The sequence below is a fragment of the Vulpes vulpes genome, chromosome 1 (genome assembly GCF_048418805.1).
Source record: "Vulpes vulpes isolate BD-2025 chromosome 1, VulVul3, whole genome shotgun sequence".
Classification (NCBI taxonomy): Eukaryota; Metazoa; Chordata; class Mammalia; order Carnivora; family Canidae; genus Vulpes; species Vulpes vulpes.
The window spans coordinates 94,621,046-94,638,961 of record NC_132780.1 but is presented as its reverse complement, the minus strand read 5'-3'; the positions used below and the strand labels follow the sequence as shown (position 1 = coordinate 94,638,961).

Sequence of the window (17,916 nt, the reverse complement as noted above, 5' to 3'; positions counted from 1 at the left end):
TTATCCTCTTTAGCATACAGTGAAACTCAGCCCAACAGAAAATACGGCCCCTCTACACCTTGACCCTTCTAAAACAAAAAGACAAGAACTTTGCTTTCTTTTCCATTTCGCATATCTCAGGCTTGATTCAGTAGCACTTGTCCAGACACACTTTCCAGAAACCAATTTTCTCCGAATTCCGTGGCGAGGGAGGTGCACAGAGTGCATGTTACTTCCATGGGCTTATTAGCCCTTCCCTGGATCTTGCTTTGTTAACTCTCTACTTCTGCTGATTACAGGTAAGACTTTTCCTTCTTTTCTTTCTTTCCTTCCTTCCTTCCTTTCCTCCTTCATTGTGAGGCTGTCCCCAGGATAGGTCTGGATGTTTGTTTCTTCCAAATTTTGCTGCTACTACCTGAATTCTTCTACTGAGAAAAGACATCTAGTATTTTGAGTTTTCCACCTACTTGTTTAGTAATAACTATTTTTGTGTTCCTTATATATATTCGTTCATCTCATTTCCTATGTCTGTCTTCCCTGCCCTTTTTCTGTGCACCTAGAATAGCTCTTCCTATTTATCCTCCATGTCACAGATTTCAGATAATAATTCTGCCCCTGTGGCTTTAGAGTCCCCTCACTCATTTCAGGTTCACACAGGTCTGTCTGCACCTGTCCTCAGGCCCGTCTTCACCTCGATTTAAATCATGGTCAGATGTTGTCCTAAGCTCTTTTTGTCAGAGTCCACTTTTACAAAAACTACAGACAACAGAAAATGGACGCTTTCCAAAATTTATATATGCTCCCTTAAAAAAGAAATCTTAAAATGCATCCTTTGTCTTTGTTTTTAAAATGTATTTGCCAATAGCCAGATTAGCTGCCTTCCTTTTACCCAGCCCCCAGATCAGTTACGATATTTTTGACTATAAGAAACCAAAACCTAAAAAACAAGGGTTTAAAACATTGTGGCATTTACTGTTTACTGTTTAATTAGAGAGAAGACCAAGCTGAGTTTGGTGTCTCCAAGGATTCACACTCTACCCATCCTTTGTTCCTACCTCTTCAGAGGGTTGGCTTTTGTCCCTGGTTTGTCACCATATGTGCAAGGTGGCTGTCACAGCTCCAGGCACGATTCTCTCACTACCAAATTCAAAGGCAGGTGACAATGGAAGAAGGCTTGGGGCAAAAGGCCTTTTTCCTTTTCTGGGGGAGAGAACTTTCCAGAAGCTCTGCAGAAGATGATGGATTTCAGGATATGCAACCCTTAAAATGTGGTACCTTGGCTTCCTGAGTATTTTAAGCTGAAGGAGTCTGAGAAAATGGGAGAAGCAGAAGGTTCCTCTCACCTCCCCACTGTCCATCTCCCCTGAAGTAGATTAACAAACCCTCACATGAGAGGTACCCCCCACACACACACCCACAGGAAGGGAGCAAGCTCATCTCTGAAAACGAAGAGAGGCCTCGAAGGATCCAAACAAACAGGCCTTGCCAAGTCTCCCCTAGTTTGCTACACTTACCTCAAACAGCTTGACCTGTCACTTTGCTCCATGGCTGTCCACTCTGCATCCAGCTGAGCATAAAAACACTCAGCCTTAACCATTTCTTACAGTCTTAATTTCCTGGTGAAGGCTCCCAAGTCATGTAGAACTTAAATAAATGTGGATGCTTTTCTCCTCTAATCTGTTTTTGCCAGTGTAACCTTCAGCTCTAGCTGAAGATTCACCCTAAAGTCTTACTAGCCAGAACCAGAGGGTTCCATGGTCAAGCTTGGCAAGAGAGGCTGAGACATGAGTACCTGAATATTTTAGTTTCCCCAGATAGGAAAGGCAGAAAAGGAGAAGGGAGTTGGAGCAGCTGGCGGGTTTTCAGTGTCTGACACACCACATTGTAGCCACCTGGTGGCAGCTGGGAACTGCTCTGAGGCCGGGAGGACCCATAGGTATGTATAGCTGATGAGGGAGCAGAAGGCAAGCTGAGGGCAAGGCACAAGCCAACACCCAGTAAGCCCCCAGGTGGGACCAGTGTGACATTCCTCAGGCACTCCTGGTGGCCTGAAAACTAAGGGAAAGGTGGAAAAAACAAATGGTTAACTAAGAGAAATCACAATCCTGCAAGACAGGAGTCTCCTTCAGTTCACAAAATGTCTTCTTGATTTACAAGGAAAAAAAGCTTTCTTATCAATACCCCAACTAACCCAGAAGAGAGCTCCCAACTATCTTCATGTTGATGCTTTACTAGAGGGCAAAATAACTTGACAAAGGCCAGGCCTCCAGTATCCTCTTCAGCACACAAAAGTTCTTTTCAAAGCCCCTACCCTCTTTTAAAGATTTTATTTATTTATTCATGAGAGATACAGAGAGAGAGCCAGAGACACAGGCAGAGGGAGAAGCAGGCTCCCTGCAGGGTGCCCAATATGGGACTCTATCCCAGGACCCAGGATCAGGCCCTGAGCCGAAGGCACAAGCTCAGCTGCTGAGCCACCCAGCTGCCCCTTAAAACCTCCCTTTCCCTTGCATCCCCCAACTTCCAAGAATATAATCACCACCCATCACAACCCTGAGGCAGCAGCTTTTCCTGCCCATGGGTCCTGTCCCTGCGCATAATACAACCACCTTCTTGCACTGAAGACTTCTCAAGAATTCTCTTGGCAGTGGGCTCTGGACCTCACCAAACTACATCGCAGCTGCTGGCCAAATTTCTGATGTCTGGAAGTTAATTTTCTGATGTGACTCTGTTGGACTGAGGAAGGAATTTTTGCTTCCATTTCTCGGTCCCCTGAGCAGGAATAAGAGATATCATTCCTGCATGATCTCAAGAGGCCAGTAAAGTTCTTTGCCTGTCAAAACCAGTACATGCCAAACTACAGCTTCTGGAAGGCACCATTCCAGTGGCTCATCCGAGCTTTGTCCTTTCTTAACACTGATGTCATGTTCTGGAACACAGCGAGCTGCTATCTTTCCTATCTGCCTGGAGTTGCTGACATCGAAACTGTAGTCCCCAAGAGAGAAAGAGAAGTCTTAGTAACAGGATGGCTGGGAAGACCGGACTGTGGAACAAAACTTTGACTCCTTGCCAGAGCGGCTCCAGGGGTCCATGCAGGTGTCTGCCCTTTAGCTGGCTCCTGAAAATGGTCTCAATTACAGATGCCCAGTGAGAGTTTGTGGAAAGCTGGACATTTTACTACCTTTTATGCATGAGGCCCATGTTTGCATTTTATTTAGGGTTAAATCCTAATTCATTGATGAATATATCTGGCTCTCATGTATTTGTAATTTTGCATCTCCTTCCATGTGTTTTACAGATATTTTCAACTGACAGTTAAGGAACAGGATGAATCTAGAGAGCAAACCAGCAGCTACCTCACCTAGAGACCTCGAGGCTTCCTGGATGGGGCTCTCAGTTTGTGTGAGCTGTGGGGAGCTGTGGACATTTGAGGATTAACAAAATCTTTAAAAAGGATCCTCGTCCCATCAATGACCAGTGAATGTTGAGAAAAAATAGTAACATACATAACTGCACCTTAATATTTCAAATGTATACAGTCGGGATAAAAACATTTTTTAAAAATTCAAAGTGCCAGTGATTACACAGTAGCTTTCCATCAGCCTGTATTTTCCAATCAACAAATACAAACCTGTGAACATTATGATGTGAGGATTTAAAGTTGTTGAAGGAGTTGTTAAAGGAATCTACATACTTGAAAATGACTGCGAATCATCCTTGGTGCATTTAAATTTTTTAAATGAGGGAAATAAAATGGGAAGAAACAAATAATACTATAAAGCCTGTGGGTGTAAAGCTCTTAGGAAAGGCACTTTATTTATCAAGCCTAATACCTGGACGGTCCCCTGGGTATTAAGGGAGAGCCGCATGGGCCATGCTGATAATAAACAAGTGGACTATGGGAAAGAGAGAGAAGAAAAAAGCCAAGAATGTTTTATATACTAATAAAGGACAAATGTTGATGTCTGTGTGTGGGAGGGAGAGAGACAGACAGAGAGAAAGAGAAAGAGTTCAAGAAAGAATGGCTGGGGGAGCCTGGGTGGCTCAGTGGTTGAGCATCTTAGGCTCAGGTCGTGATCACGGGGTCCCAGGATGGAGTCTCAAATCGAGCCTGCTTCTCCCTCTGCCTATGTCTCTGCTTCTCTCTGTGTGTGTCTCTCAAGAATAAATAAATAAAATCTTTTAAAAAATGGCTAAGAATGCCCAGAAATGGGAGAAATGGAAGCAAAGGTCCAGACAGGTTATCAAGTTGTAGGGGAGGAGTTGGGATGGGAGTGGGAAAATGAGGGGGGGGGGGGGAGCCACATAAAGAAATAGGCCACAGGCCTGTGGGTTTTAGAAAAGTTGGTTTACAATAATTTCCTTTGGTGGATTTGACAGGGGAATTTTAAGAATGGGCCCATCAAATATTTAATAGAACTATAGCTCTCTTCAAATCATAGTAATGATCCACAGAGAGCTTGTATGAATGGAATTTGAGAATGTGAAGGAAGAAGGGCCATGACCTATGCGTAAATTGGAGCAAGGATGAGAGAAAAGACTAGTTGCAAGAGGGAAAGTTAAGAATCTGGTGGAGACAGGAAGCTGGTAGAAAAAGTGATCAGAAGAACCACAAGCCTCCTAAGGCATACAGTGTGTGTTTGAGGATGGGCAGAGGGGATTGGCAAGCAAGGAGACCCTGTGGTGGCTGGAGCTACGTTTATTTACATATTAAAGGAATGGTGCCGGATTCAAGGAAGCTGGAGGATTTCAAGGTGCAGCTGAGGGTTCTAGGACTCCCTACTTCTATTCCCACTATGATCACTTTCAGAAACTTGCTTGGTTTCCCTAATCTGATACGGCCTCTTCCTAAGAATTCTTCCTCTCATGGTACTTAGCACACAAAGGTTTCTTGATATGGTCCCTGCTTACATCTCCAGATTCCTTGTCATCCTCTGGCCCCTGGATGAACTCTGTGCTCTTGTCATACAGAAATATCTGTAGATCCCTGGATGTGCTATTCTCTCTTCTCAAAACTTGTATATAAGCCATTTACTCTGCTTATAGCGCTCTCTGGAAATGCACTGACCTCAGTTATACCTTCTTGACTCAGCTTCACTCTACTCTCTTCCAGAACCCATTAAAAACTGGCTGAGCTGTCCCCTGGGCACTAGCATAGCATGGTGTCATTTATCTGGCCACCTCCTCCATCTTGGGTTCCCCAATCCCTTCTTTCTCCACCAGTTGGCAATGAGCATCTGCCTTGCATGGATGTCTCTTATTCACCGCTGGACCCAGGATCTAGTATCATGCCTGATTCTTAGTAGACTCAACATTTCCTAAGATGACCTTGTAATTACTTAGATTCTTATCTTTCTCATGAGTTGGTAAAATCTATAGACATGGATAATGTCTTACATGTCTTTCTTCACTCTGAAATATCCAACTCAGTAAGTATTGCTGAATTAAAAGGTTCTTTTTAGGGGGCACCTGGGTGGCTCAGTTGGTTAAGCATCTGCCTTCAGCTCAGGTCATGAACCCAGGGTCTTGGGATCAAGCCCCACATCAGGCTCCCTGCTCGGTGGGCAGCCTGCTTCTCCCTCTGCCTATTTGTTCTTGTACTCTTTCTCTGTCAAATAAATACAATATTAAAGAAAATAAATACATACAATGTTCTTTAGTGAGGTGCCTGGGTGGCTCAGTAGGTTAAGCATCCGCCTGTGGCTCAGGTCATGATCTCCGGGTCTTGGGATGGAGCCTCACACTGGGTTCCCTCTCCCTCTGCCACACTCCCCCTGCTTGTGCTCCTTTGCTCTCTCTCTCTCTCTGTGTCAAATAAATAAATAAAATCTTTAAAATTAATTAATTAATTAATTAAATGTTCTTTAGTTCAGCTGAACACTTAATTCATCTCCCCATTTAACAATTAAGCATGTGCTATGTAACAATACTATGTGTTGGGCACAGACGATGACAGGTTCATCTGGATAAACTGTGCAATCAGCAAGGTGGTCACCGTTACATCTGGATTTGATGGCTTAAGATGGTGGTTACCTGTCCCTCCTGCATGTGATCCCTGATGGAAATACAGAGGTCAGGCATAGTCCCTACCTCTAATGCACTGCACGGGGTTTTCCAAGCCCACAGTACTTGCAGTCAGTTCAGAACTCTGATAGGAACTAGACTATATATTTTATTTTGGAACCTATAATCTTAAAGCCAAAGACATGTTGCATGGAAAATTAGGGAACTAGCTAAAATAAAATGCGATAAAGTTCTGAAATGAGTGAAACAGGGACCCCAAATCCCACATCAGATCACAGAACAGAGCAGGAAGTAGAGACATCAGGACTGGATGGTATTATAGGTCAAGTGGGCAAACCCCTGGAGTGGATCTTAGGATACTGAGACTCTGCCACATAATACCCATCCATGCTTCCTGCAGCAAGCCCCTTTGCTTCTCTCTTGGAGGTGCGTGGGCTTAATGGTGAAGGTACAGTCAGGAATCAGAGTGCCTGGTTAGCTGCCAGCTAGCTTGTGACATGTCCCTTAACCTTTCTGTTCCTCTATATTTTCATTCCTAAGATATAGATAATAACATTACCTACTTCATAAAGTCGTTATGAGAATTCATGAGATAGAACAGTGTGTTGCGCAGTGTGTTGCGCTTACTAATAAGCCCTTAGTAAATGTGTGCTGCAATTCTCTTAGCCTCAGTTTGCTTATCTGTGAACTGGGGATAATATTTGTGAAGTTTTGTTATAAAGATAAGAAGGATAATAGTAATAGAAGCACTACAATAATCATTCAACAGAGATTTGTTTAGTCTGAATCAGTGAGATAAAATTGCCATAACAAGGAAGTAAAACTGAAACAGTCGTCTCCCTTACTGATAGCGCAGGAAGTAAAATGATACCTTGTTTCCAGCATAACAATGATGCCTTTTCATAAATTCTTGAATTCCTTTGTTTGGGGCGGTACCTACACATAATTGGGCTTACATCACAAAAAATTGTTCCTGTGATTTTTGCCTTGGGGTTTCAACAGTTTTGTCTCCCAGTGGAAATTGAAACATTTCATTAGCTTGGGAATGCTCTCTTACCTTACAAATTGATCTTAATCACAACTTTTCTCTCTATTCATAAAAGTCCTGCACATTTGAGGCTGAGATGCCATTTCGGGCTGGCTTCTAAGTTAACTTTGCACATTGCTACCAACTCCAGCTTCCACAAAGTGTGGAAGTAGGTGAGTGCAGGAGCACCGCATCTTGGAGAAAATAATATGGATGTGACCAACAACCCCCAGAGCCTAACTATGCCAGGCTGACTGAGTCATTAGTGTTGCCGAGAAACAATTACTTCCATGGGAAGCACCATTTAACAGTTTAAAGATGAATTATACTTGATTTACCCAAGGGAAAAAAAAATACTCCTATAAGTCAAACAAAGGAACTGTGTTTTTTTCCCTGATATTTTGGCACAATAGTATAAACTGAGTAATTGTCCAAAAAGAATGAAAGCTACTAAAATTAAAATAATATGATAATTTATTTTAGTCTCACTATTATGTCTACCTAAATTGTATAGAAAAATTGGTGTATTATCGAGGCATAACTTTTTAGCAGATGCATAAAAGACTGCTGTGACATGGGAAGTAAAATGATGCCAATGAGCCAAAACAAACCAAAATTGAATTTAAAAGAACTCTTATGAATTTATGATTTATTATAAAGGTTATATATTTGACTCAAAGTTTCAGCTGGGAAATATCTGGGGCGATTTCAAGTCTTTTGCCTTTAACAGAGATTGGGTACTTTCTGAGGGAAGATGGATGAGAAATTATCCTTATCTGGTATTTGGCCCAACAGTCTCATGGGAAGAAGCCCATTTCAACTTTCCCCCTCACTCACCACCATAACTTGGTATCTTTTTGCAAGGCTTTCATCCCCTATTTTATTCAATAACTCATCTTCTTGGGGAAGACAGTCCATGAGAAAAGATTGAACCAGGGAGCCCTCCAATTTAAGAATCCTATACAACCAACACTTGCTCATACAATCTGAGTAAATAGCTATTTCAATGCCTAGAACCACAAGCTAATTGCACACTAATGGAGGGCCATTAGGAGCTCTCAGAACTTTTTCCACCCTTAGGCTAAGTATGCCTTCTGTTCCTACAATTGAGAAAAAGCTACCTCAAAACCGTATTTAAGAACTAACTGTTCTTGGGGCACCTGGGTGGCTCATTGGTTGAGCATCTGCCTTTGGCTCAGGTTGTGGTCCTGGAGTCCTGGGATGGAGTTCAGCATCTGGCTTCCTGCAGAGACCCTGCTTCTCCCTCTGCCTGGGTCTCTGCCTCTCTCTGTGTGTTCTCTCATGAATAAATAAATAAAATCTTAAAAATAAAAAGAACTATTCTTGAATGAAAAATATAATGCCACATATCCACAGCAATTAAAACCAGCATTCTAAAATTGGCTGAATCACCTTTGATTTACACATGCAAATTGTAGTTTCCTTAGGTAGCTCCAGGGTGAATTCATTGTATTTTGAGGGTATTTCTGTGGTTGTTTTTTTTATTGTTGTTTTTACCAGCTAATATAAGATCCAGCCCACTAAAAAGTACTCCCTTGAAAATTCACAAACAACGTAAATTCAAGACTACCACAAGGTGTGTTCCTGGAATCTCAGAGGCCTCTGCTCCAACTAGCAATCTTACCAGACAGAAGGGTGATGCTAAAAATATTTACCAACTGGGAAAGGGGCATTTGGCCTATTCAAAGAACCATGAGCTGTAAAACCGGCTCAGGCACACTGGTGCCTGCTGACTAATTTCAGCCCTGCAGGTCAGTCACATTGTTAATTAATGGCTTCATCCGTGTCTGCCAGGTCCTGCCACCTGCAGGGTCCCACCAATGCATGTCTGCTGCTGTGGTGGCAAGGGGCAATCTCCCTGCCCTCTCTAGGTCACAGTGATCTCAATGGGAGACAAGAGCCCTGGCTATGTGAGCCAAACACCACCCAGAGTTTGTGGTGAAACAGGTCCCGCCATGGCCATGTTTGCTTAGAGGCTTCTCTCTTTCTAGATCTTGGAGAAGTCATTGGCTGGAGCCTCACAGTCACAAAAAGCCTCAAATTTAGACTTTTGATGTAATTTCCAAGTGACATTAAACGCACAGTCAGAGCTAAGCTGACTACAGTGAAAAGGGAGATGGTTATCTTTAAATCTGGTCTTATTTCCAGACAAGAGACTACAGTGTCTCATAGATTAGCATACCTATAAATCCTGTCATTCCCATGGCAATATCAAGCTGCATACATTAATTTGTTATCAGCTACCAACTTATTAAATAACGCCTGTTCTTAAAACACAATAATTTTTTGTCACAGGATTTATCACTCTTTCACTGATGGGAAAGCCTGGAAAAAAAGGTAATCGCTAAGGCCCCGGGTGTTCCCCAAATGACTGGTTCGTTGTTGTTAGAACCCTTTGTCTCACCACCAAGCTCTGTTAGGAGGTGGAGCTGTTTGGCCAGACTTACTCTTCCCTGGGGATAAGCTTGCTTCGAAAAGTCTTCTCAGCTCTCTTACAAGTAGACTTCCTCTCAAGCTGCCCAAAGAAGGCTGAGAAAGCTAAGCCGGGCTAAATCCAAGCGGGCCTGCTTTAGGCTAACCCTGAGAATCCAAGACTCAGTAAGAGCATAGTAAGAATGCCCTGACCTCAAAGACATGGCCTGCATGAGCAGAGAAGTGATGGACCTGTGGTTTGCTAACGTGGCCCCACCCAGGACCCTGCTCAGTCTTCAGCGATACATGGATGGAAAGGGAGCAGGGTGTCTCTCATGATAAATAAATAAATATATTTTTAAAAAAACAAGGGAGCAGGGAGCCACCTGCCACAGGATTTTCCTTGCTCTGCCTCCCCTCTGTCCTCCAGAGATGTGCTAAGATTACCTGTCTTACATATAGATCACCTCTTCAGCTTTTCATTTGTAAAAAGGAGTTTCACAGATTTAAATAAGTTTGAGAACAACTGCCTTTGGCTATTCATCTGATTAACAGAAGTGAGCATCTCTTAAATTTCAGACTTTTGAAACATGAAATTGGAAGAGCCTGAGAGACCCACTTCCTGAGATGGAAGAGCAGGCATCAGGCCTCCCAGGCCAGAGACACCGAGGTGAGTTTGTGCCAGCACTGAGTAAACCTGCGCCAACCACACATCTTCTCTCCCTTGTGTGAGATGTTCTAGCCCCGCACTTTCCTAACATCACCTATGTTGCGGTCAGCTCTAGGCATCAGGATTGAGCTCAGTCCTGCCTAGGAGGTCGTTTATGTCTGTAAGCACTGAAAAATTTACTGAAAATATATGCACTTTGAATTATAACTTTTTGAAAAGGAATTTAAGTGTTTAGCTTCTAGCCATTGGAACAAAGCATTCTCTCCAGTTTAAGCAGGGATGGCCGCATGAGATCTGCCAACACTTTTCATTGCACATCGAAGCATTATCAGGTGCTATCACGGAGTTTAGAAATTCTTGTTTTGATTTGTTTTTTTTTGGTATCCCAAATGATTTAATTATCTTGCCCTGGGTTGTAAGACTCTTTCCTCTTTGTGCTTTAATTTTCCCATCTAGGAATATAGAAAAACCTGTATCTTCAAATGCAGGGCAAATATGATAATTATTGAGCATATTTAAATACTCTGAATTTACTGGATGAAACTATGAAAGTTTAAAATACAAAGAAGTGAAAAGAAGTATTTGACAAGCGTTATTTCATTAAGCCTCAACATCTTCATAAAACAGACTAAAGTATAATCCCAAACCACAGAGTGAGCTTGCACTATGCATTCGGTCGATACAGATATATGTAACATTACCTTTGGGTCCATCTCAGACAACTTAGGAAAATTTGCACAAGTAGTACTAAAATGTTTTGTATCCATCTAAATATAAACTATAGCACAAATCAAAGTTTTGTTCATTTAAGATTTGGGGAAAACACTTCAGCTTCCTTTTCTCCGCAGTGAAGTTTCATTAGAATTAAATTTTAAAAATTTAAAAATAACTTACAGTATTTATTCATTGTTCACTTCTTTAGAACATAAACAGTTGCACTTTAATTGCATTTTGTGCATATCCGCAATCTTTCCAAACACAAATACTCGTGACCCTACTCAGGATAATTGTGCACTTGCGCAGTTTAACCTATTAGGAGTACACAGTGCTTCCAAAGCCCTATCGAAATTAAACAGTTCATTTTTCATTGTTGCTGTAGAGGCCCCCTCAGGACAGAGTTTCTTTTCTTCTTTGTGACATTATCACCAACTATTTAGTGAACCCTTTTCTTGATTTGGGCACCTCCACAAGCTCTGCAGCTCAATCTTTCAGGAAGTTGAAGGGAACACTGCGGCTCTCTCCCTGGACCCTCAAATACAAGCCTTCCTGGGCTGCTCGGAGACAAAAAGCACACGTGGAGAAGAGGAGCTCTGCTTAGGACAGGACTTGGCCACCCTGAAGGGTGACCCCAGGCATTCATTCTTGACCACAAGTGGGAAAGCTGGAGCAAAGCTGAGCAGGGATCAGGGCTGGGAAGGCTGACCGAGGCTCCTTGCTGAGGAGCCTCTCCCGGCCTTCCACGGGGGGGGGGGGGGGGGGGGTGGGGTGGGGGGGGGGAGGGGGTGGTGGTGTCAGGGACTCAAGCCCCGGATCAGACAAACCCAGGATGCAAACATGCCTTTATAAAGCCGTGACAAGGTGGAAGGTACATGCCTTTTGTGTCACTTAGTGTTCTGGATTATTCATGAAATTCCAACTGATGGTTGGGAATCTGCTTACTGTATGGTGAAGGGGAGCAGAGCTGGGCAAAGCCTTACACAGAATTATCTGTGTTGATTTAATTTCCTATTATGATTCTTTCTATTCCTTTGGGAACTGAGTAACAGAGTAGGAGAGGTTAGCCAGGAGCTTGCGCCGCGTTTGTGGGAGTTGTCAGTGTGGGAGCGAAGGCCAGCACTTGGCATAGCAAACGACCACTGAAATGAATTAAAACTTTGTCAAATTTCACCTCCGGAAGGAAGAAGTATGAAAGGAACCTGAGTCTGAAAGGCCAGTTGGAAAGAGGGCGGGAGCAAATCAAGCAGAGGTTTTAGGCTGGAAGCTCATTGCAGATTCATGACAGGCATCGGCTGGGAACTTTAGAAAAGAAAGTGTTCCTTGCTTGCCTAACTACTTTTCTGAAGCCTCCTTAAAAGACCGATTGAAAACCTACCTGGTGGTTCTAAACGTCCACTTGTGACCCCCTGGACACTTGAGCCAATAAATGAAAAAGCGTGTGTGTGTGTGTGTGTGTGTGTGTGTGTGTGTGTGCGCGCGCACCAGGGGCTCCCTTGCCAGTGGCTCTTCCCCAGGTGAGAGTTACAGGCTCTGCCCACCCCTCGGTGGCCCGGCCCGGCCCGGCTTCTGCATCTCCCCGTTACACCTCGCCCCGCTCTGTGCACACCTGGCAGGTGCACACACGCACACACACGCACACACACGCACACGCACACGCACACACACACGCACACACACACACACGCGCACGAGCGGAGCCGCCGCTTTACCTCGGGCCCGCGCAGGCCGCGGGCTGCCGCTGCGCTGCGCCTCCGCCGCCGTGTCCCGCGGGCTCCGCAGCCCCGGGCCCTCGGGGGCTCCCGCGGGCACCATGGTCGCGCCGAGGTCACCGCGGCCCCGGCTCCCCGCCTCCCCGGCGGCCCGCGCTGACGGCAGCGGCCCGGTGCCCCATGCCCGCCTGCTAACGCGGAGCGGGGATTTGGGCAAAGCCGGGGAGATTCGTGGCCAACTCCGCTGCTATTTCCGAAGGCTGCGCCCTCGCGGTGACACGGCTGCAGCCCTCCCGGCAGCCTATCACGGGCGGGGGGCGGGCCGGGCTCCGACGGCTGTTTTCGCCTCCAGGGCCGGGCTGCAAGCGAGGGGTCGGCGGGCCTGCAAGGGGCTCGGAGCCCGGAGCTCGGAGCTCGGACCGGGCTGTGGCCGCAGCGGGGGTGGGGGCGGGGGGGCGGCTCTTGGGCCCCGGCTCCTTCGGAGACAGGCAGGGAAGAGAAGCCTGCAGGTCGGAAGGAACGAGGACAGGGACGGCCGAAGGCCCCCAGATGCTGTCGGTGATCTGGCAGCGCCCGGAACAGCTTCTGCAGAGGCCGACCAGGAGCAAAAGTGTGTGTCGGTTCTCAGCCAGATTGTTATTCCCGGAGGCGGGACACTCACCCTTTAAACAAAGCAGAAAACATCTCCACTGTGTCAGCCTCGTTTTGCTCTGGGTGAATGTAGGTCCGTTACTCTCTCTCTGCAAGGCCTGGCAGGCAAATCAGGCCCCAGGCCCCAGGCCCCAGGCCCCAGGCCCCAGGCCCCGCCGCGGGGACCCAGACCGCGCACATCCCCTGGACCTGTGCACGCTGGACCCACAGCAAAGTAATCCAGTTTATTCACACACAGTTGTCTTTGAGAGAGGATCCAACCCTGACTCCTCAGTCAAGTCGTGTGACCGCCTGCTTGGGGGAGGAGGGTGTTTCCAACTCAGAGAGACCAGACTAATGACCCATTGTGTAGAGGTAGTGGCCATAGATATCAGAGACAAAAATCAGGGGGTGAGAAAAAGGATTCCCCCCGCCCCCCGCCCCCGTGATTTTTGAATATATTTATACTAAAGGTCTTTCAGAATTGTGATAATTTTATCTCCAGTTACATATTTAGCAAATCATGCTTAATGAAAAATCTTAGAGAGAAAATTGGGATCATTTAAAATAAATCATTAGGAGTGAAAACTAAAATTTATGGAGCATTTATTACGTGCTAGATATTGTGCTAAGGGCATTAACTCTGATGATTTTTTTTTAAAGACAATTCTTTTGAGAAAAAACAACGCTTGTGAACAGGTACCCATATTACAGAAGAGACAACGGAGGCTAGGTTGCCCAAAGTTTCACAGCACGTTAGTTAGTGGAAGAGCCGAGACTGTGGAGCCAGGCAGTCTCATGCCATAGCTCTTTGAAATCCTAGTTTTTCATCCTTGTCCCTCTCAGATTATCTTGGCTTCCTTCACTTTCAACCCTTCTTGATTTTAAGAAGCTGTCAGGAAATATTCCCTTTTGTCCTGGTCACCTCCCTGGACAGAGAGGCAGATCTATGCCATAGGCAGAAGCTGAACCACCCAGGACTTACTTTTGACTTCTTGACGACTCTAAATGAACTTACCATGTGTCCATTGTCTTTGCTCATCACTAGATATTTCTATATTTTTCTTATCCAGGAAATCAGGTAGTGAATGGAAAGAAACCTGTGGTAATTCAATTAGCACTTACTGTCCACCTGCTGTATGTCTGCCCATCGTGCTAGGAAAGGGAAGGTTTTCAAACACAGCCCAGCCCCATCCTGATTCAGGGGTGAGTGTTTCGGAATCCCCTAGATCAGCTTGTCCCCACTCAAGTGCAGTGATGCTTCAGTGTTTATTTGTTCCCAGCACATGTTATGATTGTAGGAGAGAAGTTTTTAATCTGTGACATGCAGACCTCTCATCAGCTCTCCGTGTTCTCTTTGCTTCCACCTTTTCTGCCCAGAGCCAGTGACCCCGCTGGGGGGTGGGGTCATGTTCTCGCAGTAGGTAAATTGTATAATGGCTTCGAGGAATGATCCCAGGCCCTGTGTCTCCTCCAGCAGCTTGCTTGGCACCACGGAAGTGCCAGGGCGTTTGCTGTCATCTTTGATCAAACATAAGAAAAACTTAATTCTAGAAGTCCTCAGAGTGGCTAGAAGCGACTCTCACCTGGCTTTCTGTGGCCAAATTACACTGGAACTCCTAAGGCATAAACTAACAAGAAGTCGAAAAGAACGAGCAGTGTGACTGACTATACTGCCCCCTGGTATAACTGATTCTGCTCTTCAGTCCATGGTTGACCTGCTGTGAGCCACGGCTGACTTGGTCTTTCTGTGCTCACCTTACTCTCTTAACTCTGAGAAAAGTTTAGTGGGGAAATTCTTTTCACCCAAGCGACAGGGGAACAGTCTTCTGCCTAAATTTCCTAAAGTAACCTGTACTTCTTGATAGTATTTTGCACATTTATAATTTATACTGTGTGAATTGCTGAGGATTGATCAAATTTGCCTTTTCTGTTGGGTGGTAAGCTCTAGGAGAGTGTGAGCATGTTTGGTTCATCATGGTATTCTAAGTGCTGGCACCGAGTGAATAGTCAATAAATACTTGTAAGCTAACAGATGATTTCTGTACATCCAACCAACTTTAGCCCTGCTAGAAAGTAACCTCCAAGAGGAGAGGCACCTACGTCTGTGCTTGGCCTCGTCCATCTCTACACCCCCAGCTCCTGGCACAATACCAGGCATGCTGCAGGCCCTTGATAAACATTTCTGAAATAAGTGGGTGCTCACAAATGGAGCTTTTAGTGAGCTAAAGAACTATTTTGTTTTTTAACTGGTCAGAATCCACTCTGTCCTTCCTCTCTCCCTTCCAATAATCTCTTTGGAACAAGTATCACCACAGGCTGTCCCTCCTCTGTGGAGTCTAAGCCACTGCTACCCATGAAAGCTGTTTGTTCACTCAAGAAAGATATCATCCCCAGGCAGTAGACCATTCATTGCCCATAACACCAATAATTGTGCTATTTTCGACCACCTGGTTGTAGGCAGTGCTGCGGAATCCTAAGACATATCTTTTACATATTATAAACTGGCAAGACGGGTCAGAGGGGACCAGAGAGAAGGCGAGTTGCATCGCCAGGTACGTGAATGTCTACTATTTAACAGGCCTATCTTTGTGGCCATTTTTTTTTTTTTAACTTCGCAACTTTGTGAAATAAATACGACTACTCCCATTTTGCAGAAATTGAATTTGAGAAGTTCATGAGCAATGCCCAAGATCAAAAAAGGCTTTCCAGGGCAGCCCCCGTGGCACAGCGGTTTAGCGCCGCCTGCAGCCTGGGGTATGGTCCTGGAGACTCGGGATCAAGTCCCATGTCAGGTTCCCTGCATGGAGCCTGCTTGTGTCTCTCTCTGCCTGTGTCTCTGCCTCTGTGTGTGTGTGTCTCCATGAATAAATAAATAAAATCTTTTTTTTTTTAAAAAAATGCTTTCCAATGTTTTATCATGAACATTTTCAATAACACAGGAAAACCGAGATTCTGTAACCAACATGTTACAGCAGGCTTGCTCTTTACCTGTCTGTACCTCAATCTTTCTATCCACCCACCAATCCATCTCAATTCTTATGAATTTCAAAGTAAGTTGAAATACTTAGGTATGTGTATCATTAACTAGAGTTCATTATTTGCTTAGGTTCTTTTCTTTGTGACATTTTACATACAATGAAGTGCACAAATCCTAAGGGTGTCATGACATGATTTCAGAAAAGCACATACCCATGTACAATCCAAACTCCCGTTAAGTTACAGAACATGTCTGTCATTCCAGAAAGTTCTTTTATATCTCTTCTGAGTAAGTTCCCACCTCAACCTCTAGAAGCAACCAATGTTCTGTTTTTTTGTTTTTTGTTTTTCACATGGGTTAACTTCACTTGTTCTAGGTCTTCAGGTCATGGAATCACAAACTATCTAGTATTGTGTAAGCCTTCTTTCCCCTGGGCATAATTTTGAGCTTCACTCATGTTTTTGTGTGTGTTAGAAGTTCATTCCGTTATTGCCAAATAGTATTCCATGGGTTTAAACTATGCCACAGTTTATTTATCCATTTTCCTATTGATGTACACCTGGCTGTTTCCAGCTTGGAGTGTTATAAATAAAGCTGTTATGAGCATTCTGGTATGAGCCATTTTTGTGGAACATAAGATTTCAAAGCACAGTGGTCCAAATCCATTTGATGCCAAAACCCACATATTTTCCACTACACCCCGTTGCTTCTCTGCAGTGTATCTCACTGCACTATGTTCATGTGGAATGTACCTCCTGAGTTCTTAATCCTAAAATGGCTCATTTTCAACAATGTAAACACAAATGAGGTAATATGATCTTTAGACAAAAAATATCCAGATACAAATTTAGCTCATTAACCATAGTCCAATAGAATATTCATCTTGGTATGATTTTTTTCGAAGGATAGTTATTTTACCTGTTTATCCTATCTAATTAACTTCTTTATCTAAAGGTTTTCAATATAACTTTATTTCCTGTGTGTTCAGTATTACCAACCATAGCATACAGATTAAAGTTCCTCAAATTACAAAAGGAGTGTGGTTGAATTTATTATAGTATATTTGCTTGATATAAAATTATAGAATACATCATTAAAAGAAAGAATATAGCAATAAAAAATGTTATGCTATTATTGTAAGTGGGAAAATCAGAGTAGAAAATTGAATGCTGATTACCATTACGAAACTTTTTAAAAACAGGTACATATTGGTAGAGACTAGAAGGGAACTTGGAAAAATTGGAAATAACTAATAATATTGGAAAGGTCATCTTAGGCCACATTAAGAAATTTAGACCCATCCTAATAATGTGAAAATCGTGTGTAAAAAGCATTTTCAGAAAAAAAATGTTTTCTTAACATTGTTAAATTGTATAGCTATGAGTATAAGTCTGAAGAAAAACGTCAAATTTAGAGCTACCTACCATATACCATCATGCAATTTATACATTGCACAGCTATAGGTGGACCATTTCCATTCACAGATAGCACACGTTGGTTTGTTTAATTGTAAAATAAATTTTTCAGAAAATGATACTAAAATGTCATGAGACAGGGGCAGCTTTTTCTAATTTGCACAAAGATGCATTTGAGCAATTATGAGGGCTATCCACTTTATAATCTTCCTTTAAATTACACTGTCTTGGGATCCCTGGGTGGCTCAGCAGTTTAGCACCTGCCTTTGGCCTAGGGCATGATCCTGGAGTCCTGGGATCCAGTCCCATGTCAGGCTCCCTACATGGAGCCT

At 44.0% G+C, this 17,916-nt stretch overlaps 1 protein-coding gene across 4 annotated transcripts in view; it reads right to left on the bottom strand.

The window, feature by feature from the left end:
- SLC2A12 (solute carrier family 2 member 12) overlaps positions 1–13,531 on the bottom strand; it is an 86,845-nt gene extending 73,314 nt beyond the window's left edge. For 2 of the 4 annotated variants that reach the window (XM_025997858.2, XM_025997857.2), the window contains exon 1: positions 12,560–12,798. In XM_025997858.2, the coding sequence (XP_025853643.1) occupies positions 12,560–12,662 (103 nt within the window). In that variant the 5' untranslated portion in view covers positions 12,663–12,798. Of the gene's footprint in view, positions 1–12,559; positions 12,799–13,220 lie in introns of those variants that run through there. The other 2 variants (XM_072720544.1, XM_072720557.1) reach the window with 2 other exon arrangements.
- Between the last annotated feature and the right edge of the window lie 4,385 nt (positions 13,532–17,916).